This window comes from Sabethes cyaneus, chromosome 1 (assembly GCF_943734655.1).
Source record: "Sabethes cyaneus chromosome 1, idSabCyanKW18_F2, whole genome shotgun sequence".
NCBI classification, from domain to species: Eukaryota; Metazoa; Arthropoda; class Insecta; order Diptera; family Culicidae; genus Sabethes; species Sabethes cyaneus.
This window is the reverse complement of record NC_071353.1, coordinates 124848923-124873573: the sequence shown is the minus strand read 5'-3', so window position 1 is coordinate 124873573 and position 24651 is coordinate 124848923. Positions and strand designations below refer to the sequence as shown.

The 24651-nt window shown below is 39.6% G+C and overlaps 1 protein-coding gene across 2 annotated transcripts in view; it reads right to left on the bottom strand.

Annotated features, from left to right (window-relative positions):
* Positions 1-24651, bottom strand: part of LOC128745467 (tropomodulin) — a 62463-nt gene that overhangs the window by 17790 nt on the left and 20022 nt on the right. For both annotated transcript variants that reach the window (XM_053842546.1, XM_053842551.1), the window contains exons 2-4: positions 2395-2547; positions 2170-2337; positions 1760-2104 (exon numbers count right to left, since the gene is read on the bottom strand). In XM_053842546.1, coding sequence (XP_053698521.1) covers positions 1760-2104; positions 2170-2337; positions 2395-2547 — 666 coding nt within the window. The remainder of the gene's footprint in view (positions 1-1759; positions 2105-2169; positions 2338-2394; positions 2548-24651) is intronic.

Sequence of the window (24651 nt, the reverse complement as noted above, 5' to 3'; positions counted from 1 at the left end):
ATTCTCTTGCTTAACCAACAGCGATCTGATACGTTAGGCACAAATATTCCACACAATTGCGAGGGACGTGCTACTCGAGCCACAAATGCTGATATGCAGAGCAAGCTTGATGAGCTCTACGACAGCTCCAAGACAGCAGATTCCACAGTTAGCGTAGACCAGTCCTAGTCCAATTTTTCAACAGCAAGAAAATAGGAGGTGAAGGTCTTTCAATATCTGGGCAGGTCGACAGCGCAATATGGTGGTACCTTCGTAGGTCGTTTGGGTTGGTGTTCAAATCAGATCGTTTTACGAGGAATAGCAGACCCACAGACTCAGGGTGGCTTAGTATAGCCAACGATAGTCAGACTGTTGTTGGTCCGAACCTCTTCTGGTGGCAGATGACCGTCGCTAATGGTCTGCCGAACCAGTAAGTAAGTATGCATTTTTACTGATTTTAAAATATCAAATTAAAATACAATCAACATTCCTAGATACTTCGACCAGCCGATTAAGTTGCAATCTAGACCATCAGCTAACTGAGCTGTAATCTCAGCTTACGGGTCATATCAAACAATGCAAAAATATTTTGTTTAGATCAATCATCAAAATCATCGATTGCCTTCAACGGTTCAATGTCTCACCTTCGACGACGTCGTAGCACTTCGCCATGGGACGTATTGGCAATTACTTATCATTAAATGATTGCTAGAATAACCCATTGTTTTATCTCTTGACAGCTCACCCCACAGTCCCGTAGTTCTGAACGATTAGTTGCACAATGCAAATTTGTTTCGAGGGACTTTTTACTGTACACATAATTTCGTATTTTTTCTAGAAAAATACTCGCAAAACTATGTTCGTAGTTGATAAAATAATGCTTTTTTTCTACCGCAAATGTTGTTATTACGTATGGTTCGTATTTTGCACGAGAGCCCATTCGTAGCACATTTTGCACCAGAACGCATTTCATGTTCAGCTATTGTTTGGTATCGTTATCAACGAGATCTGGTTGTGACGGAAAAAATGTCTAGCAAGATCTCTTTTAACATATTTATCGAACGTGCATGTGCATCGAATAGGGATCACCCACGATCATCACGATCACCCACGTCATAACGTGCATTTTGTATGAGAACAAAAACGTGCGTTTCTTGACAACCACCTTGAGGTGAGTCCCTCATTAACTTGTTATTATGAATAGTCGATAATACTACTGAAACTATTTTGGGATCATCCTCATCCTCATGAGTATGAGACTCAGCATTCTAGTAATGGGTTTCATTGCGTTGCTTTTGCTGTTGTATGGCATGTGTGGCCCTGAAAAGGTTTTCCTACTGGCCACATCATCATCAGCATCTTCAATGAAAAGATTGTTGACTATTTATATCATACTTTTATAAATTTAGGTGCGCATTTAGGAGACGTAGGCCTTCATACCTATTTGCCGGATTTAATGTAATAATTGTCATTATCCTGACTTTTTAACGAGTTCAAATATTCTCTCTTAAAGTACGTTCATGTCGTTATCCTTTGCCGAGGCATGTTGAGGTTGTTTTTGAAATCTATAAAAAATTGTCACGGTTTTTCGTAAGTCAGGTTATCATAAGTCCGTCTTTTCAGACAATCATTGCAAATACAACCTCATCGTAAATAAATGCTAGGGGAAGCCTGGTGTTAGAATACATTTTCGGAACTTGACCTTCTGTTTGTGCGGCTACGATCCTATCCACCAACAGCCCCTCCCAGTCGAGTCAAACCCTCTCTCTGGACTACTAACCTTAATATTGTTGAAGTTCACGTCGACCAGCTTGCTGTCGTCGTCCTTTATTCTCTTGATCATCTCCTCCGGGTTGGTGTTGTTCGGTGCCTCCGCGGGGAATACCTTCTGGATCGACGACTTGGTGATGCCATCCCAGCCCAACCCCACCGGTTGGCCCTTGTTCAGCAGGGACGCATGATACTGATCCTGGTTCATCATCGAGTGGAAGCCCAGGATGGCAGCCAGATCGATGATCTCCTCCTGGGTTGCGTCGGACAGGGCGTGCTCGTACTCATCGCCCAGATCGATGGCGATCTGCTCTTCGGCTTCCTGCATCTTTTTCTCCTGTGGCGGTGGAATCCACTAAAAAGAAGATGGAACTGTTAGAAGAAGAAACAACTAAACCTGAACGAGTGAAATAGTCAAACCTTTTTACCGCGAACCAACCCTGGCACGAAGGGTTCCAACTCCGGTCGGTCCGGCGTTTCCATTGCCTGCTTATTGATGTGATCTATCAGCTTTTTCCGATCCAGCGGACCGGTCGGTTCCTTGGTACATTCGTAGTTGGTTCGCTGACTTGGTGGCAGGAAAGAATCCTGTAAACAAGCGGAATGTAAATCCGGAAATAAAATTCGTTAAGATAAACGACTTACATCCGGATCGACCTCCTTGGCTAGCATGGTGATCTCTTCCGGCGACAGCTGCGCCAGAAGCTCGTCCACATCGACATCATCGTATGCACCCAGATCTTTGCCATACAGCTTCGCGGGTGTGGTAATGGTTTTGGTGGTGGTCGATGACGAGGTCTGAAATGGTAGTAAAAAACAAAAACAAACCACAATTAGTGAGGTTCGTGTTGATGCCAAGTTTATTATTTAATTTACACACTATAGGCTCGCGGGGCTTGGAGCATTGTTTATTGGTTTTTAATAGGAACATCAATCACCGTGTCTCATTTAGAGCATACAATAAAAACCTATCGCAATGAAACCAAACACGGCCATATTTCATAGTGCGTGCTTTAAGGTTTCGGCAAAACGTTGAGTAATTCAATCAGTTAAAACAGGTTAAAACCGAACAGAAAATGTTGGTAATTTTAATTTTATCATAATTACGTTTCCTAATCTTTTCTACCCGATTGCGACGGCTTTCTTACTTGCGGCGGGGAGCAGCGCATCGACGACGATAAACTGCAGCAGCGGTGCATTTTCGATGACTGTAATCGCGTATAACGCGCGTTACCGGTCGTAAAAAGCGTTTCCTTATTGCACATCCGACGCTAATGCGCTGTCTGTCTGTTTACCATTTTCGCGCATCGGCTTTATTAACAGCAGCGCCTTCGAAGCGGCCATTGACCATGCCGCCACCAAGCAGGCCGTTTATCTCCGAGGATTATTACCAAGATTGGCGATTTAATTGAAATTCGATGCTAAAGATGTAATTGGAAGGTAAAACTAGCTGTACAGGAATTGAAGCTACCTTTTTGGGGTTGTTTTTAATGTTGTTGACTGAGAATTGACGCTGCACTATTCTTAACTATGTAGAACAACACGCTGATGGGGTACTAAATCTTACACAATCTCACCCATTTTAGGCACCTTGATCTAATCCTTATAAGGTACTCTATCAAGGCGATCCGCTGACTGCAGCAGAGCCATAGCCTTATGCAATGATAAGTGCTGAACTGGACCTAACCATGAAGATAACTTCTTGCTGAATGTACCAGTTCGTGTTGCTGTTAGCGTTAGTTGTAAACATTAGGTCGATTTGCAATATGGGAGCGGTACCGCTCGATCGCTCGAGCGCAAATGGTGCAATGCTAGATGTTATGATAATAATTAAAAACAGAAACAGGTTCCGCTGATCCGTGCAGTGTCGTACGATTGCTGGAAACTTACACCGCAGATCGGAGATCAGACTGTAAATATCAAGCAAAAGGGTTTTGCAAGCAAATGCCTAACGCAAACAGAACGACACTCCTATCCTCGACCCACAAAGCAATCTGACAGTTGAACGTACAGAAAGTATTCAGGTTTGAAACGAAAACGATCTGTGCTCTACAGCAGCGTTTCCCAAATGGGGTTCGCCAAAAATTTAGTTCACTGCAGAATAGTATAGGGAATTTCTCCAGGGAGTTCGTGAACCAAGAAAGGTTGGGAACCGCTGCTCTACAGTAATGCAGGGGCAAAATCTAATTCTTAAAAATCTAAGAATCTTAGTTTTGTTTAGAAAACTTCAACAGGAAGTTATCACAGCTAGGCAACTATAAAATAAAAGTTTAAACAGTTGTAAAAAGAGCTATGCCCAGTCCTTAGATGGGACGCTTAGTTTAATTTTGTTCTTTCCACTTTTTGCACAGTAAATTGAATGGCTTTTATAGCATAGGTAGGGCACTTTCCATATCTCATGTTGAGCACATTTGCATTGATTCTAAACAATATTAAAATTAACATTACCTCACGAAGTATAGTTTATATAATACTCACCGAGTCATCAAAACATCGATTTAAAATTAATAGAAAATTGCACAGCACAGAAAGCAAAAAAGTGGAATCCCCGAGCACTGCCTTACGGGCACCAGGCGGCGATGTTTGATTACTCGGATAATTTGGCCACCAAACAACAGTCTTAACAGCCTTATCAAAAGACCGACAAAGCAGCCGTACAGCCGATCCGGTGCAGCAACATACCTACATACAAACAGAGTGCAGTGTAAACAATAACGCTAATGTTTGCCTTCACTTTCAAACGGAAACAAAAAACAGGAAATGATGCATCACTCTTGAGAAGTAGCAAAATTCACCAATAAATTCGCATCATTGGTGCTGATGCCGTGCATTTATTTTCACTTTTCATCACGACAGTGATGAGAAGTGTTAATTTCTCAACTTTTGTTTGAACCTAGCATCGAAAAAAACAATACACAGAGTTTTCCCGCGCGCGGAGAAAGCTAATCGAGATAAATCATAACCTCTTGGTTTAATGGATGTACAGAGGTCTCAATTGCATGCTAATGTTTACAGTTCAAAGACTTTTGATGAAGTGAAACTCTCTCGTATCATCTTGGTTTGAGTTTATGACGGATGCAAATATTTCATTCTATTTCCATGCAAAATAACCTGCAAAAAACTATCAATATCTTTTGTATTATATGGATTAATGTCAGTTCAGTAATGAGTAATAACTAGCATAAAAATAATAAATCCGAGGAAACCGTGTCGGACCCGCCGACACGGTTCATGTGGAGCATTTTTTCTTCTTGTTTCATTGCCGTTGAGCTAGATTGCAATCTGGAACTACTTCTTTGCGGTGGTGGCGATGAAATATGCTAATTCTAGGGTCTTTGTGTTGCGAACAATAAAGGAAAAACCTATTTCCTTTCTAAGTAAGTCTGCGAACAATGCTGCAGCGCAGCAACTGACAATTGCCAAGGGGTCAAACGCTAGCGTTTCGCAGCGCTCTGCAGTAATATGGTGGAGGGACGTTTCACTAGAAAAATCACCGCAAGTCAATAGCTTGTATCATTGTGATTATGACAATGGTGTTAAGCTGATTAAGAAATAGATTAGATTTCGATTGTATTTTTATTTTTAGAACTACTACATACGATTTATTTGTAGCAAACTTATTGTTAGAACAAAGATCACCAATAAAGCATAGATTTTATTCTCTCTTTTCCTAGCTTTTACAGCAACCTACGGACGTTTGGTCCTATGATAGCCTATTAATCGATATTCACTCTAAATGTAAACGACTCAATATGTATTTAGTTTATTTAGTTTAGTGTATTTTAGTTTGTTGTCTATCATACGCGGTCAATCAAAGTGAGCTAAGATTTAAATATTTAAATGCTTTTTATCACTAAAGAAGTCCTACCAGCCAAATTTCCTACGTTTTGTCGTGCGACGAAGAAGAAAATGTCGACTAATCGTTTTAATTTCCGTCATTCATAAATATAAAGAACTCAAGCAAGACATTGTCGTTATTCTACAGCCTGGAAAAGTTACCTGACCTGCAGAAATTTTGCAGAATAACATTTGTCATAGCGTCCTACACAAATACATGCGCGTTATCTTCGTAAACATTGTTGTGATTTTTGGTTCGCACGATGAAAAATTTTGATGGACGGATTTTAAAACGGTTTGACGAATTTAAGAAATAAAGTCAGTTGCGTAATTTCAATAATATGCTTTATTAATCGCTTTTCAGTGATTTCAAAGTTCATGGATCGGAAGGCAAGTGTGTTTTAGTCAAATCAGCACAAAAACTTTTGGAGTATTCATTAAATCCATCCAGCAAATGTTGAAAATTAGAATTGCTTTACTTACTACGACGGGAATTAGAAATAAAACCTATATAGTGAGGTCCGAAATTTTCAATTATTCGATTACCGATTAATCGGTGAGCGTTATCTGCACTAATCGATTAATTCAACTATTTGTGCTAGTGGTGTTCGATTAAAAATATTAGAATATTTCTTTGAATAATTCGATTAATCGAACGATTATGAACGATTAACGAGCATTATCCGGGGATTATTCGTACTGATTGATCTATTCGATTAATTCAACTACCCGTGCTGGCAGTATTCGATTAAAAATTATTCGAATATTCGAATATTATTCGAATAGCAGATTAGTTGAATATATTTAAAGCCAAATTTTGCATGGTGATAGCCATAAGCATGGTACCAATCTAGCATAAAGCTATTGATGCATTTTCCATGTCTCGAACAAAATCTATTTATATAAGAGGCTTATGTCTGTACCGAAAACCAGGTCTCTGACAAGACGTCATAAGATGCTCATCGGTAACTAAAAACAGGTCCCTGATAGGACGTCATGCTTTTATAGCAATGGGTAGTATTCTCAGTCACCTCACTGGTCGACTGCTGAACTGCTCGATTGCTCAACTGGTTGACTAGGCTGCTCGACTGGACTGGTCGATTAGACTGCTCGACTGGACTGCCTAACTGAACTGCTCAACTGAACTGTTCGATTCGAATACTCGACTCAACTGCTTGATTGGACAGATCGACTTGACTGCTTGACTGAACAGCTCGAGTAGACTACTCAACTTAACTACTCGATTCGATTGCTGGACACATTTGCGTGACTTACTACTCGACCGGACTACTCGACTTAACTGCGCGATTGAACTGCTCGACTGGACTGTCCGATTCGACTACTCGACTGTACTGCTTAACTGAACTGCTCGACTGAACTGTTCGATTCGACTGCTCGACTCAACTGCTTGATTGGACAGATCGACTTGGCTGCTTGACTGAACACCTCGACTTAACTGCTAGAGTGAACTACTCGACTTAACTACTCGATTTGACTGCTCGACTTGACTGCTCGACTCGACCGCTCGATTCAACTGCTCGACTCAACTGTTCGGCTCAACTGCTCGATCGGACTGCTCGACTGAACAGCTTGATTTAACTGCTCGACTAGACTGTTCGATTTGACGGTTCAACTCGACTGCTCGACCCAACTGCTTGATTCGATTGCTTGATTCGACTGCTCGACTCGCCTGCTCAACTCGATTGCTTGACGCGATATCATATGGTCGGTGTTAACCCTTCGTTACTCGCGCTGTTGTATTTTGTACAACACCTGTGGACTGTTAATTTCATCTCGGCATATCTCGGGATTACAGCAATAAAGAAAATTACTGTTTTCAGCAAAGTTGATCCGCAGACCAAGATCTTTCAAACGGTGTGATAAGTTTCATAAGTTTTTCACCAAGTGGCATTAGTATTCGAGTGAATTCTGTTATATTTTAGCATGCCTATAAATCGAAGTTGGCGCGAGTAACGAAAGGTTAAATCAGACCGGACCAAGTCGCAAAATTTTGAGAAATGAATTGATGATAGCAAACGATCAAGAATTTTTTAAGCAACATTTTACCCTAATTAGACTACATAAATGTTGCAAACAGCCAGAAGCTTTTATTCAGATAAATAAAATCGACCATAAAAACTATTTGTTTCAGTTTCCGGCTATGGCTCTTTTAGGTATAACATCTTAGAGCTATATTATGCAAAATAAGAACTCAAAGGACTAATATAAAGATTAAACATCTTCGAAAACACTGGCCAATGGAATGTATCTGCAGTTTTCGAAATTCTGAACAGACATTTATATTTTCCGGATCATAAGATTCGGGCTTAACTAGTTTTATACATAAGTACACTGAAGTCGCTTTTTACGCGACTATTTTTACGCGAATTTCGGAATTTACGCGGTTTTTTACGCGAATTTCGGAATTTACGCGGTTTGTTCTTACGCAAATTTTGAAATTTACGCGGTTTTTTACGCGATTTTCGGAATTTACGCGGTTTTTTTAACGCGAATTTCGGAATTTACGCAGTTTTTTTACGCGAATCTCGAAATTTACGCGGTTTTTTACGCGAATTTTGGAATTTACGCGGTTTTTTTCGCGAATTTAGGAATATACGCGGTTTTGATTTACGCGGGACGTATCCTTCGCGTAAAAAGCGACTTGAGTGTACATCAAATATATGAACCGGTTCGAAGTTTCTTCGGAAAAGGCAAATAACTCAGCTCTAACACGGATATTTGAAGCCAAATTTAGCCATATGCACAAATACTAGCATAAAGTCATTGATGTATGTCTCATGTCTCGAATATAGTTACTATATATATAGTTCGGCGGATAGAAAACCAGGCGAATTGGCATCCCTGATTTATAAAATTAAATTTGAAATTATGGTGAAATGTGCAGGTTTTTACGAAAAATAATCACTGGCGGGTGTTGAAAATGACTAGTTCTATGAAAATAAAGTGGATTTTTTTAACATTACTCCTGCATTTTGGATTTTGAAAAGCTTTTGGCTCCGCTTTTGACGTTTATCTGGCTCCCGATTTTCTATCCGCCGAACTATATATATAGTAACTATAGTCTCGAACAAAGTTCAGCTATGGTAGTGTGGGTGACTTCGCAGCCGCTTAGCAATCAATTCCCCAGCGGAGCTATGCCAGTGTGGGTGAATCACAGCCGCTTAGCAAGATACATTCGGCCCCTGAAAGTCCCACAGTCTGGCATGGATTGTGTCGTTGTGACCGGCGAGCAATTTTTTTTATATTAATAAACCATATTTATTATTGACATATACGTTATTCCACACTGCTGCTGGGGTGAATTATGATAAACAGTCGGCCGGTTCAACCAGTTCCTCGTGGTCATTTTGCATAGAATGAGCTGCATTGTTTAAATTTACTGGAGCCAACTCTCCGTTCACCAACGCCGGTTCCTCGTCTTGAGCAGTTGCAACCATTTTGTGCTGGCCGTTTTTTTGATTCACAAGCCCCAGCTGTACGTTTCGTACGTTGCCACGACTTAGATTATCTACCATTTATTGTAACTGGTAAATCGGATTATTTTCGGGGTCTGCCACTCTAACTGGCTTGGTGTCCAAACTGTAACTGTAATCCTGGTCACGGTACCAATGAATTATCTGGTATAAATCACAGGTGACACTGCGTCATGTCATACCATGTCAAAACTGTTATTTTCTTGATTCAAATAGAATTTCGTTTTGAAACAAAAATATTTTTGAGTGGCTATAAAAATATTTATTTGAAGCTGAGAGCAACAATCATTTCGTTTGAAATAGAATGAAATTTTATCGCTCTGTGATAGGAATAGGAACGGAGCATTTCCCCGAACACCCGCGTTGAGAATCGCGGCTAACACGCTGACAGACGAACAGCGTCGCAAGGACTTGCATAGTGTCGTCGTCGCGTCAGTAAAATGAGTTAGATTCTTGGTCCATGAATTGCACTTTTACCCCGTTAGTAAATCGAACTTTTGCCCCGCTAGGCGCTTGACGGGGTTTGATCAAATTACGGAAAAGCGAAATCTCGGGTACTTTTTCATTTCGACGTATCTGCAAATGAGAGATTCTCTTCGTGTCTCCTCTCTTGCGCTGTTTACGGCGATACAAATGCATTTTGACACATCAGCTTTGCATGAATCGGTTGCCGGAGTCACTAGCTAGCCAAATGTTTTGAAAATTTTCTTTTCAATGCATTCGCCGTATAAAGCCGAAGAGAGGAGACACGAAGAGAATCTCTCATTTGTAGATACGTCGAAATGAAAAAGTACCCGAGAAATATATTTTGTGAATTCTTCTCACCGCAATTTCAAGAGAGACATCTGAGTGATGTAAAACGCTGCTACAATTTATCAACAAGTAATATCCTTCTGTTGATATCGTATTTGCCGTATATTCATTATATTACGTTATATTACATCAAAACTGTTCTAAAATAACATTTACCCGTAACTGAGCAATTAGCGTAACTGAGCTTCGTAAACAACAAATGTTTACGATAGGTTTAAGCTATCAAAGTTGTCACCCATCCATGCCAATGTAATCAATTTACTCGGAATCCGCACGGATAAAACATTGAATCGCACTTTTAGCCCCACAGCCCTTTTGCCCCTCCTTACTCTACTGCCAGAATTTGTTCGGAACTGTTGTCTTACAGGGAAACAGAGCAGAAGGGATATTTGTGCATGTGACATGACACAGCAATTCTCAAAGCGAGGAAAGTCAGTGACTGTCTTATCCGAGGATAGTTTTTGAGCATTTCATTTGCTGCTTTGTGTCCGTTAGTAGCTTGCAATTCTTTACACAGTTTTAATTGTATTTCTGTCAAGTATACATATAGCTGTAAAGTAGAATGTCGAAAGGAACTAGTAAATAAGATGTAGAGGACGTTAGTCAATTGATATTTTAACTGGCTGCCCACATTAGTTAGTTGAAAGAAAATTACACTTCAAATCAATTTATCACGATGAATAGTGCTATCAACAATTTCGTGGAAATTGACAGAATGCGAGTCGTTTTCGTAAATGATTACCCAATATAGTTATTTATTTTTTCGGTTCGACCGTAGTTGTAAGCAAGCTCCTCAAGTAAGCTAACTTCATGAACTGCATACCAGCTTTAAGCCAGTTACTTAACATTGACTAGTGCTACAGGTCATGCAAAAATTTTCAAATGTGATGGTTTAACTCTTAGTGGAACTACAAACTCTAAGAAACTGATAAAAATGATATACAGAGGACAGATATTTAGGATATTTAGGATGTGCCCGCCCAATCAGCTCCGGAGTACGATGCTGGCCTAACAAGCCAGTCGTCGTATGTTCGAATCTCGACTGGGTGATGCCGCTATAGCGTTAATAAGATCTTTGCACTAGCCCCGTAATTTTTCTGTACTCTAATAACCGGCTGCGACGTCTGTCGATAAAGAAGGATCAAGTTCTGAAGGACGTTTATGCCCATGGATTTGCTTTATATTTAGGATATTTAAACGTAACTTCATTTAATAAAATGATATAAATATTTTAGGATATCAACGCTCTTATTTATTTCAGTTTAGCTTGCATAAAACTTAGTAATGCTTTTTATTTTAGTCTGTTCAACTGGTTCGAACCAGTGGTGCACACATTTGTTAGCATTTAGGTATTAATTTTACTGAACGTTTTGCAATATGTCACCATCGTAAACCGTTTTATGCCTTTTATTTCTATTTTAATTCGATTTATAATGCTTTCCAAAGACTTGTTTGATGTTTTTTGTTGCACTCATTTTGTTATTTTGTACTTTCTATTTATTTAACCCTACCGTAACATTCGACGAGTGAGGCGTTTGTCCACATCCACATGCGATAGATTATGGTACCGCTACTCAACTCTTGTACTGAGTCTGTCCACATAAACAAACCGTTCCACGATGACTCATGGACCAGTATGTCAACCAGTATGGCTTCAAAACGTGACCCGTCCAATATTGGCTTATGTGAACGTCGGTCGTGATAAGTGAACGTGATACCTTAGCTAGCAACATTTTTCTTAGCGGCGCATGGGAGGAGCTTATGAGGCGGGAGCCCACTTTCAATTTACAGTGGGTGCTGGTGTTAGTCTAGGCTAAGTCCAGCTCGACTTACGATTGCCTTAAAAAACCACCAGGTTCTTCGTTCCAATTTGTTAACAATAATTAAATAATACTGTAAAAGGCTTGCTCTTATATATTTTGTAAACTTTTTGTTCGTTGGCCAATGCATCTGCTGGTTAAGAAAGATTCCGGCATGGTCGGTCTACTGATTTTATAGCTTTTTTAACGAGCGGATCAATGGAGCACAGTGAAATTGTGCAGGTAATTACTGCATCCGATGGATCAGTAGAGCAATCGACTGGAAGTTACATGAACAAGCATATGCGGTTTTACATAACCGACAACATAATAATTTAAAAAGATAAGGGGTGTGACCGGAGCATGTTTCTTTTATACCCTGATTACGAAGTACCACAAAAATGAAAGACGACGAAAAACTTACTCTAGTTCAGTGGATAAGTCGCTTTACTTTAGCAACAGTTCCGTCTAAAGCTGTCTAAAAATTGCGCGCTTTTTGTTATAAATTCTGATATCGAAACTTAATCTACCCCTGCATCAATCACTCGAGATCAGTTCGAGTGCTTATAATATTTGCCGTGGTTTGAATTGTTCTAGACTGCACATTTTATTTGGTTTCAATATTTTTCAAACCGATAAGATAGTAGGTTCATGTACTTTAAGTATAGCTGTGAATATAAGTAAAACTGTCTAAGTTGTAAAGTGATGTTTGGCAAACAATATCATGATAGTGCAATTGATATCATTGCAATTGATTGCTGGAACATGGTTGATATCTGTTGCAAAGTTGTTTGATATTATTGCAAGGCATCACATTTGAACTGAAAATTGAAAAAGTTTTCATCTGAGGAACATATTTTCCTTTTAGTATTCAGTAGTATCAATCTACGTTTGAGATTTTGTGTAGTGATCCGAACAGTTTGAGTGTTTCTTAAGTGAAGAAATTGTGAATGTCACCAGTTTCATCAAATCTTTGATTTGTAAATATTTCTTCATTCTTACTCGTACAAGATTTCAAACCGGTTTCAACAGTTTAATCTGTTGTGCAATATAAACTGCAAAACAAACCGCATTGCTCTCTACTACAGTGCCATTCATTAGCACTGTTACAAAAAAAGAAGATTCTCTATCATGCCGCGGTACACAGGCAAAAGAGCACGCCGTTTCCGTTGGCTATTTTTGGACCAAGCATCCTTGACTCCTAAAATTGTTTTCCAACTGTTTTATTTTTTGCTTCTCTCTCTCTTGTGATTTGATTGGCCTCAACTAGACTGACCGTTTGCTACTACACGGTTAGAAAAAATATGCGTGGAGTCGGCTCAAGCAATTCGGTATGTGTGCAACATCATTTCGCTTGTTTATAGCCGCTTGAGCCATGTTCACGCTTCGCGGCAATTGATATCACCGGCGGTGCTCATTTCTAAGCATTTTGTTTTATCAACAGATTAATTATTACAACATTCAAGACATTTTCAAAAAAATACATTCATGCATGGGTGCGAGCGCGTCTATGGTTTTACACCTTGCCGGTCATTTAATGTGTTTAACACACTTTTTACGCCACATCTTGTAAGAAATTGATTGAGAAACCCTAAACAATGGCCTAAACAATGCATGTTGTGTGCATACAGCAGCCATTGGAATTGGATCGGATGCAGATCACGGTCGAGCTCATCAGTGCCAATTTCCCCTCGGTGCTTCTTTGCCTTTCAGAGGGCAGTACAAGGCCCCTAGCACACGAAGGCCATGCATACATCTTTATGACATATGATGATCATCATGATGCAATCACATCTAACGCGATTTTTTTTCTTGCATTCGAAGTGACTTGCGTATGATTCCGGACGAGTCAACCTCCGAGTGTTGTCAATGTCATCGAGAAAGATTGTTGCAAATGATTGCCTCAACCGGAAACCAGAAGCAGTTTACATTCATTTAAATTCGTTACTAATCATAAAGTTCTTCGTTCAAAGATTTAAGACGTGAACATTCACTGTATAGAGAAAAAGTCGTTCATAGTAATTTTTCCTGTGCGGTTATTATTATTGATTTCAATCAATGGTGATGACACCAGAGCGTAATTAAAATTAACAAATTGTAATTCTATTTCTAATAGAATAGATGGAATAGAGATCAGACAAAACCCTTTTTTATGGCGTCGCACAGTAGGGATCTTCAAAAAAATCATACTCATCTTAATAGCTCCTAATAATTAAACTTTTGATGTCAAAAAAAGATAATTTTATAAAGCTTCCAATGACATGTTTTTTGTTCGCGGCACCTGTCTGTTTCTAGCATCTTTGGTCTAACGAAGGGCATCGGAAAGGACATAAAAGACAGTTTGGTAACCGATTTCGTTAGTTCAATTGATTTTCTAGCTTTGCTTTAAAAATCTGGCATAGAAAAAGTCAAAGAAGGTTCCCCATGGATGCCCCTTTGGTTTGTTTATATATCCGGCCGCATTGCTGAAAGGTTGACAGACCTTAGGAAACTAAATCACACCTGTTGCTCCTCAAGGACGTTAAATTTCATGAAATCTACGGATACGGTGAGCATATCGACCCGGATTTTTTTCGGGGAAAACCCGATTTTCCAAAGCATTTATCAACTTAAAAAATTCACATCCCATGAACCAAGCCCGGCAAGGAAGGCGAGGGACCTACTTCAAGCGCAATCCTAGACTTTCGATTCGGTGATCAAGAAGGTCAATGTTTCAGTCTGGTTCGTCCAGCAGACAATGAAGCGGGTCGGACTTAATGTCTTCAAGGTAAGGTAGGCGCCTAACCGAACTGATAAGCAGAATACGGTGGCCAAATCCCGTGCTAGGATGCTGTACCGCGAGTAGTTGGTGCAGCCGAAATGCATCGCAATGGACGACGCGACGTGTATTAACGCGGATACCAAGTAGATTCCCTGCCTGGAGTTTGTCGTCAGCATGTCTCGCCTAGAGGTTCCGGAGAAGTTCCGGAAGAAGAAGGTAGACAAATTTTCGAAGAAGTACTTGGTGTGGCAGGTGATCTGTGGGTGCGGCAAATTCAGAAAGCCGTACTTAACGACCGGCATTATCAACGCTCAAGTAACAATGTTGATTTTATTGCGCACTTATTGGGGTTTTCATGACCAATTTTGATCATAAAAGCCATCATAAGTGTGTAATGAAACCCAGACTGTTGGTTGGGCGGTCAAACATACAAAGAAGAATGCATCCGGAAGTACCTTGCTGCCGTTTCTCCGATCCCATAAAGGTGACACTCTGCTATGACCGGATCTGGCATCGTGCCATTACGCGAAACCGGTGACGGAGTGGTACGAAGCCAACAAAGTTGTTTTTGTACCGCAGGAGGCATACCCATCAAACTCGCCAGAATTTTGGCCAATAGAAAAATTCTGAGCGATTATGAAGGGCAAGCTCCGGAAAACAGGGAAGTTAAAGACCTTCCGAAACGACCAGGATTTGAAAAAAAGGGTGAAAGTATGTAAGAAAGATGGCGCAAGTGTTGCACAGGATTTAATGGGTAGCGTTAAGTCTAAAGTGCGAGCATTTACCGTAGTAGAGGAGGTTGAATAAAGCAGGTTTGCAAAAACCTAGCTGTAGTGATTATTTATTCCTCGAGAGTTTCAAAAATATTCGACCTAAAATGTATTTTTGGTGATCATTTGGGTCTGTATTTTTCTTTTCTCTTTTTGATTACAGTTTTCCAATATCCTAAAAGTCGGCAACGTGGAATGTATAAGCAGTCCATTTATCATTACACGCTTGAAAAAACACCGAATTCGGTAAAATTTTACCGGAATCTCAATAGCTGAACCACAGACAAACAGACATAACACTTGTTTTCCATTCTTTGCACCGATGAAACAGTCGTTTCAAATTTGGGCTTAGTTGGGAATGTCTCCGTTTTGGTCAAAGTGGTGCTTTTTAACGAATGCAAGGGAATGCCCCATAAAAATACTTGCTAGTTCACGGGATACTCCTGTTGCAATTTGATATTTGGGAATGTCGATCATAGATGGTGCTGGTGTTCAGGCAAAATGTGAGGTACGATATTTTTTGTTGATTTGACTTCCAAGAGTTATGTCTGTTTGTCTCTGGTTGAACGTTCGGTAACTTTTTTTTATGAAACCAAATGTTACAAAAGATCCGTAAACGTCGATATGCATTGCCGAAATTTTTACCAAACATTCAGCTGTTGCAAGTTCGGTAAATTTTACCGAATTTTTAAGTGTGTATCAATAAAAAAATCAAAATAAAAATAATTCCCGATTTTGTCACTGTCCCATTTCTCTCACTAATAAAGTTATCATGGGGGCGATAAACTGTCGATCATGGGGGGCGGGACTGTATTGGATTGTAGATTGGAATGGAATTGGATTACGTTTGGATTTGTTTAGCATTGGAATTGGATTAGATTTAGGTTGGATTTGGATTAGATTTAGATTGGATTTGGATTAGATTCGGGTTCAATGGCAATTGATTGGATTTTGATATACCGTGAATGTACCATATTCTGCGCAGTTAAGACATTTTTATGATTCTTCCGCTATTATAAGTATTCTAGACTTAAATTAATAACGTTGATAGCAGCAACGTGTAGTGCTACGGCGTATAGTATCTGGTAAAAAATATGGGAATTAAAAGTCGACCAACAATTGCGTATATTTTTTGTTTTGAAAACTTATCCACGGTGCCTAATTCTGCGCGCTCTCTTGCCCATGTTCCTAATTCTGCGCATGTTTGTTCCTAATTCTGCGCACCTAAAAAGTAACAATAAACACTCATACCATGTTGTTTATGTATTTATACGCTAAAAGCACGTCAAAAATCCGGCATTGGCCATTACCATCAATAAATCCATGATTTGGCGTTCTTGTGCTGTCCAGGTGGCACAGGAATATTGTTATCATTTTGATTGGCTTATTTTAAATATTTTATTGGCGATAACATGAAGAGCGAGTTGGTTGGGTTTTCTGCATACTGAATATTACACTTTAGACAAATATTAAAAATTATGTTTTCATGTAGAAACCACTTCGCCACTGCCTGACAGCTCCATGAAGTTGGACATTCAAAAAAAAATCAGAAGGCATAGTTCCATACATTGGCGCTCGCACGGACCCCGAGTCGCAACACAGGATTCCAATCAATGTTAGTTAAAGGTTCTACTTGAATTTTCATGCCTCTATACCTCAGCCATTTAGGTGAGGTATTCTTTCGCGATTTCTTCGAAGGATACATTACTGCGCAGAATTTGGAACATGAATAAAAAATCTGTGCCTAAATCTGCGCACTACTGCGTCGCATTTTTCCAACGAAAGCAAGGCATGCAATCACTCTTTTTGTCTTAAACATGACTAAAACTAATTATTCTTTCTAACTATGCTGGATAATTTGATCATTGCAAGGAATTTCGATCATAAATTTGTTAATTTTCTAGGATGACAGTATTAGCGTTGGCGCCAACGACGTTGTTTTCTGACGTATAAAATACTTTCAGTTTCAGTTAAATTTATTTCGCTGTCAAATATTATGGCCCTTTTGTGAATAATGGCGTGATATTCAACAGGCATTTATAAAAAATAACACAGGGTATATGGATTTGGATTGAATTTTGAAATGGATTTTTTTTGTCAGATTATAGTCACTATAACAGCTTGGGTCATTCGTGACTTCTGCGGGATTAGGATTTGAACCCGGGTCCACGGAGTGAGAGGCGAGAATGCTAACCACTACACCGGTACTGACCCCAGAATTGGAATTGTATTGGGATTAGTTTTGAATTGAACTTGGATTGGATTTGGATTGAATTTAGATTGGATTTGGATTTGGATTTGGATTTGGATTGGATTTGGATTGGATTTGGATTGGATTTGGATTTGGATTTGGATTTGGATTTGGATTTGGATTTGGATTGGATTTGGATTGTATTTGGATTAGTTTTGGACTGAACTTGGATTGGATTTGGAATGAATTTGGATTGGATTTGAATTGGATTTGGGTTGGATTTGAATTGGATGTGGATTTGGATTGGATTTGGCTTGGATTTGGATTGGATTTGGAATGGATTTGGATTGGATTTGGATTGGATTTGGATTGGATTTGGATTGGATTTGGATTGGATTTGGATTGGATTTGGATTGGATTTGGATTAGATTTGGATTGGATTTGGATTGGATTTGGATTGGATTTGGATTGGATTTGGACTGGATTTGGATTGGATTTGGATTGGATTTGGATTGGATTTGGATTGGATTTGGATTGGATTAGGATTGGATTTGGATTGGATTTGGATTGGATTTGGATTGGATTTGGATTGGATTTGTATTAGATTTGGATTGGATTTGGATTGGATTTGGATTGGATTTGGATTGGATTTGGATTGGATTTGGATTGGATTTGGATTGGATTTGGATTGGATTTGGATTGGATTTGGATTGGATTTGGATTGGATTTGGATTGGATTTGGATTGGATTTGGATTGGATTTGGATTGGATTTGGATTGGATTTGGATTGGATTGGATTTGGATTGGATTAGGATTGGATTTGGATTGGATTTGGATTGGATTTGGATTGGATTTGGATTGGATTCGGATTGGATTTGGATTGGATTTGGATTGGATTTGGATTGGATTAGGATTGGATTTGGATTGGATTTGGATTGGATTTGGATTGGATTTGGATTTGGATTGGATTTGGATTGGATTTGGATTGGATTTGGATTGGATTTGGATTGGATTTGGATTTGGATTGGATTTGGATTGGATTTGGATTGGATTTGGATTGGATTTGGATTGGATTTGGATTGGATTTGGATTGGATTTGAATTGGATTTGGATTGGATTTGGATTGGATTTGGATTGGATTTAGATTGGATTTGGATTAGATTTGGATTGGATTTGGATTGGATTTGGTGGTGGTGGTGATAAATGTTCCATATAACGAATTTGAGCTTTGGATTGTGAAAATTTGGCTCAATAAAAGCTACCCAAACGTGTTTAGAATGTGTTAAATTTACGTTGTGCCAAAAACTTGAGTTTTTGCAGAGATACTTACTTTGGAAACTTGAAATAACGTATGGATCAAGTTTTTAGTACGACGAAAATAGGTTCTTTGTTTCTATCAGAGTTAACTGACAGCCACATCAATTTTTTCAAAGCTCTTCTAGTAAAAAGTTAATTAAATTTAGCTGAAAATGAGTGAATCTCTACGATATAAACTAATTAGTTTCTGTACCCGACCTAAGCCACCAGGTGCTTACGTCTGATCAAGACCAGGACATTCGAAAAAACAAACGCTCGCATCATTATATTATGCAAGAAAAATCGGTAGTAATCGAACAGTTTTGGCCCGTAATCCTCGAAAATTTTAGTAGTGCACGTCGAAAGTTTATAGTTCAACCATCGGTTTCAGTAGCAGTTTTAGTTGGGGTATTGCACATAGGTTTTTTATAGTGAAAAAAAAAATACAAAAATTAGTTTAGCTGTTATGTGATCCGAGGAAATTATTTAGACAATTGTCCATAACTAAATCAGTATCTAGTGATTTCTTGAACCAAACCAAAAGTATATCTTCGATCGCCAACAGAAGAATTATTGCTTCACAACATTCATCAATAGTAGATGAGTGCTTCACTCTATGTATCTAGAGAGCTCAATTTTGAACTTGACGGTAAGGTTATGGGCCCGGCTAGCTAGCCAAGTGTACTCACGAAATCGTTTACCTGTCTGTTATTATTTTTCCCAAAAACATCAATTTAGAAGATCGACAGTTTCATCTAAAAGCTCGAACCTGCTGTCCATTTGATACTTTCCCCAACGTCTTTTTCCATTAAAACTTAAGCGTCCGGCAGCATATTTGTTGTTGCTTTGCGTTTTAAGCATTCGAAATGAACTAATAGCGGTCTTCCACTTCAACTCCAGCAAGGCTCCAATTCTTCATTAACATAAACATCATCATTGCAGCAACGTTTAGATTTACGTGAATGTTTTGCAAACCGGTGCGCAGTACCGGCGAATTTATTTTACTGCGAAACACTTGCAGCATTCAAAGAAAAAATGTTTACTCTCAACCTGCTGCAGCAGCGTTACTTTCCACTTCCAGTGCTTGGTTAGATTTCGCTAATTCAATCGTTCAACACACAGAAAAGTGTACACAAATATACCGTTTGCACAGGTGGTTAAAATTTCATTGTCAGCCGGCAAAGCCGACCGCGGCCACAAAACCAAAAAAACTTGTCACCCTATTTTCTGTCCGGTTTTGTCTTTTCTCCGTCTTCACGCTAATGTGTATGCTGCCGCGGTGCACCGTCCGTCGTTCGGTCGGTCCGCCGGTTGGTTCGACTAGTGAAACAACACGTACCTATACCTGACGTTGTCGGTTAACGCGACATGGTCCTTACGTAAGGAATAGGCGATATTGCTTATTACCGGCGACCGTAAAAGTTGGTAGTTACATCGGGCTTCGTTACACATGAATGGGTGGATGTTAATTGTACACTTTAGGGAGCTTAACCGAATTTAGACTTTTTCTCAATTTCAAGCCTCGCGTGGTGTTTCGTTCAGTGTTTTGTTGATAGCTTTACTCTTTGAACAAGGAGCTCGAGCTGAATTGCACTTGTAAAAATGACCATTGTACTTTTGCTATCGTTATATTTATGATGGCTATAGAGTTGTCTATGGTCTGTAAGCATACTTGCACAAATTTGGATACATTTTTAAGTAGGCTAATAGATTCGTAGAGGGTATAGACGTCCCACTAGCACGAATTGGTCCAAAAATTCATCACAAAAGCCGCTGTGGCTGGAAAGTTTCCCATTAGCAGCTGATTATGGTTTATTACACAGCTTCCCTACCTTTGCTTCCTGTCCCGTACCCACACAAGTTGGTTCATATTTTTGTGATGAACACAGTGCGGTTAATTATAATCACTGTGTCATCTGGCAAATCCAATCTCGTTCGTTCGTGCCACGGCTTCTGACTAGGTTTGTCATTCGCAATGCACCACAAATCAGTGGCCAAAGCGTCCTACCAACCAACCGATAGCAAGCAGCAGGGCGAAAAAAGCTAATCCACAAACCATGGCACATGAATACTATCTCAAGCGTATAACAATGCTGTGTTAATCTTAATTTCTTACTCAGCCTCCGAATGCGTGATTGTGCAAATGTTCGCACAAAAAGGAAAAAAAATCCGTCTAAGAGCTTTGCTCTTTGTTTTGACTCTCCCAGTCCCAGTCTCAGCTTCTGCTGGTGTAAAATTGCTATATTTAAAGGTCGCCTTTCGCCGTACCACACTGCTCTAGGCTCCCAGCGCATCGGTTTACGGTACACGTAATACAAGAAGCTAGATTCGAGTAGTATTTTTTAGCGAAAGTAAACACGACCATTGAGCTGTCAGACTAAATTCGGATTGCACAATCGCTATTTAGGTTTTGTTTTTTTTTTCTTCTAAGATGCCATCGTGCGACATCCAGTGCTGCAGTGGTAAAATGTGTGCTGTTAGTTACGTCAGCTGTATAGAACCGCATGAGAGTGAGGCCCCTCGAGAGAGTGGCTTTTTAGATTGACTGTTTTAAGACCGTTTGTTAATCAGTGGTTTTATTATTGCGTTTTTTGTCCACTATCAGCCCATGAAAAAGCACACGATTCTTGAGAATTCATTATAAAAGATAATTATCTATTATATAAATAAAAGTAGGATGCAGAATGGCAAAAATAAATCCGTATTGATTGATAAAGTCTGTGGGAATTCAGCAGAGTTTAAGTATTGATAACGATGCAGTGTTTCTGTCTATTTTATTTTTGGCTATCGACATTGAAAAATGATGATTAGAGTGCGTTTGTTGACAAAAATCGAAAAAAGTATATTATACAAGTAAAAGGACATTCGACTCATGAATGTAGAATGATTATTAATATAATACCTATGTTATTCGTAGGTTATAATGATTGCTGATGAACAATTTCACGAACAAACTGCCGAATATAATTTCAAGCTATGAGCATCAGGGCTGTCATTCGCTCACACTATGCGCCCAATGTTCCAATATTATGCCTTGTCGCACAGAGCGATTCGGCAACACACCTCTACAGCTAATATGCACACAGCGTACGAGCGAAAGCGGAGTAGGAGCGAACAACAGCACTCGGTGAAAATCGCCCAGTGAGTGACAAACAGCACTTGGTGCTGCCCTTTGCCACACTCCGTGCGGAATTGCGCAAAAAAATTGTTTTGTATTTACAAATTTTCTGCCCTTTTAAAAGTGAAAATACACGCTGCACTGAACAACTGATATGGTCTATGTTAAGTTAGTACGGATCAGGCACCGCAACAGTAAAAATGCTTTTTTTAATCACACCACTTCAACTGACCCAGCGCAGGGTGTACAATCCAGCCGCGCAGAGTGCGGCTCTTGGTGTGGTAAAGCACGCAGCAAATTTATCACTCTGCGTTTGCGGCTGCCTTTTCTTGGTGCGCGTAAAACACGAAAGAGCGTGTTTAGCAAAAGAGACACTGAAGGGAATTTGTGGGCGAACACACACCGCATGGCGAGTGTTGTGTTGTTTAAGAATGTGTGTCTTTTGGTCTGCGCTGCGGTTTATACCACCTCTGATGAGCATACACCTGCTTGCATCCATTTTCAAACGGCGAAGAAATAGCGCTGAAAAACAACTAACAGTAGAGATCCCACGTTGCTACCTTGAGAAACACCCGAGATATTGGTAAACCGGGAAGAGAATCAAAAATGAAGCAGTAAAACTATGAGATGCAGCGAGTAGCGAAATCTTCTGCAACAGTATTTTATGGTCAAACGATAGCGCGTTGCATTCAGAATTCTCCGGACGTCATTTAGATCCGCTGTTAAATTTTGAGTCCAAAAACCAAAAAAATATTTAATTTTTACGCAAGCATGTATGACGGGGACCGACCTGAGAGAAGCTTTCAGGCGCAGATTCGTAGGGTTCGTGCGATAAATCTTCCTACGGCATTCGGAATGAACCTAGATTTTGCTGGATCATGCCAACGCAAGTTTCTCAACGCATGGCTCACAGAGCGTTTGGATGCCGTCCGATAAGCAAACTCCATGTCGAATAACAAGGCCACCAAACCAAGCAAGCATTTCCAATTCAGTGGATGTACTGAAGAACAATACAGTGCCTTCAAACAGTAATGGTGTTACGTGAAATTACGTGCTATTTTAGCAATGAAACTGAGCTGTCGAGCTGCTCAAAATGCTGATATCAAACCAGTTCTTCCTGCACCAATTAACAAACACCTCTAAGAGACGCTGGCCGAATACGGTCATCTATGGAACGAACTCCGGAGGTTGTTATAATCTCCAAGCAGCGAAGTAACATTATTGAAAAACAATAGGTATGGTCCCATGTTGCCGCCTTGAGGAACACCCGAGGTGTTGGTAAACAGGGAAGAGAAATAAGTAGGAGTAAAGCTGCACACGTAGAACTCTGTCCCACGGAGCCATTCTGTAAATCTATAAGATGCCGCGAGTCACAAAATTTTCTGCAGCAGTATATGGTCAAAATGATTGAATGTTTTTTGTTCATGGAGGATTTACGGGAGGATGTGAAATTCACAAGGTTCGTGCATATGGATCGACCTAATTTAAATCAGTGTTACTCGTTGGTGCTTTTTGTTTTAGTAAGATTAAAATTCTCCACTGCTATTTTAAATAGTTTGGATGCAGTAGAAAGACAGTCAATTTCAATCGAATACAATGAGAAGGACATAGCTGAACATCCAGCGGTTATTACCGGAACTCGTGGACGAAAAGCTAATGAGGGGATCAATGAACAGATTGCTGAAAACCAGTGACTGGTTTAACACAGAGCGCCAACGAATGACACATGAAAAGCTAAACAGAGCCCAATTATTGGGTACTGCAACGGGTCAGAATAGGATGCGATATCGGGATTAGAAGGGTATATTGCTGCTTCGTCGTAGTTGCCTATTCTCGTCCTATCCAACACAAATTATTAAAAATATCAGGGATTTTTATGACACACAATGCAAAATTAGTTATTCCCTAATAGTTTAGTTTGTTGACTATCATACGCGATCAATCAAAGTGAGCTGAGATTTATTTAAATGCCATTTTTCATTAAAGAATTCCTAGCAGCCAAATTTCCTACGTTTTTTCGTGCGACGAAGAAGAAAATGTCGACTAATCGTTTCAATTTCCGTCATTCATAAAATGAAAATAACTCACGCAACGCATTGTCGCCAGGAAAACTTGCATGACCTGCAGAAATTTTGCAGAATAATATTTGTTATGCCGTCCTACACAAATAAATGCTCGCTAGCTTCGTAAACTTTATTGTGATTTTTAGTTTGGACGATGAAAAATTTTGATGGACGGATTTTAAAACGGTACGACGAATTTAAGATATAAAGTCAGTTGCGTAATTTGAACTAAATGCTTTAATAATCGCTTTTTAGTGAATTCAAAGTGCACGGATCGGAAGGTAAGTGTGTTTGAGTCAAATCAGCAGCAGAACTTTTGGAATATTCATTAAATCCACCTAAGAAATGATGAAAATTAGGTTGGCTCTTCTTACTACAACGGGAATTAGAAATAAACCCAACTGCCGAAAAAAAACTTAAGTACATGAGTCGCGTTCTGCAAGAAGCAAAGAATTGGTTCACTTAGTACGATATTAGAAGCTTCCATAAAACGATGAACGGAATCAGAAACCGGACCGTGCCAACTTCTGTGGAATGACAAAGAAGGAACCTGATCTGATTACCATCAGAGATCGAAGGTGGTCAAGCGTTCCAAACCACATTTCGCTGTGCTGTTGAACGACGAAGAACACGGAAAGCATCGACAGAAACAGAATAGAGATCACAGATGATGGACAGGCTGTGGAACGGGTAACTGTAAGGTAGGGTTTGCCAACCTTTTTTGGTCCACGAACCCCCCACCGGCTACACGCTAATGGTG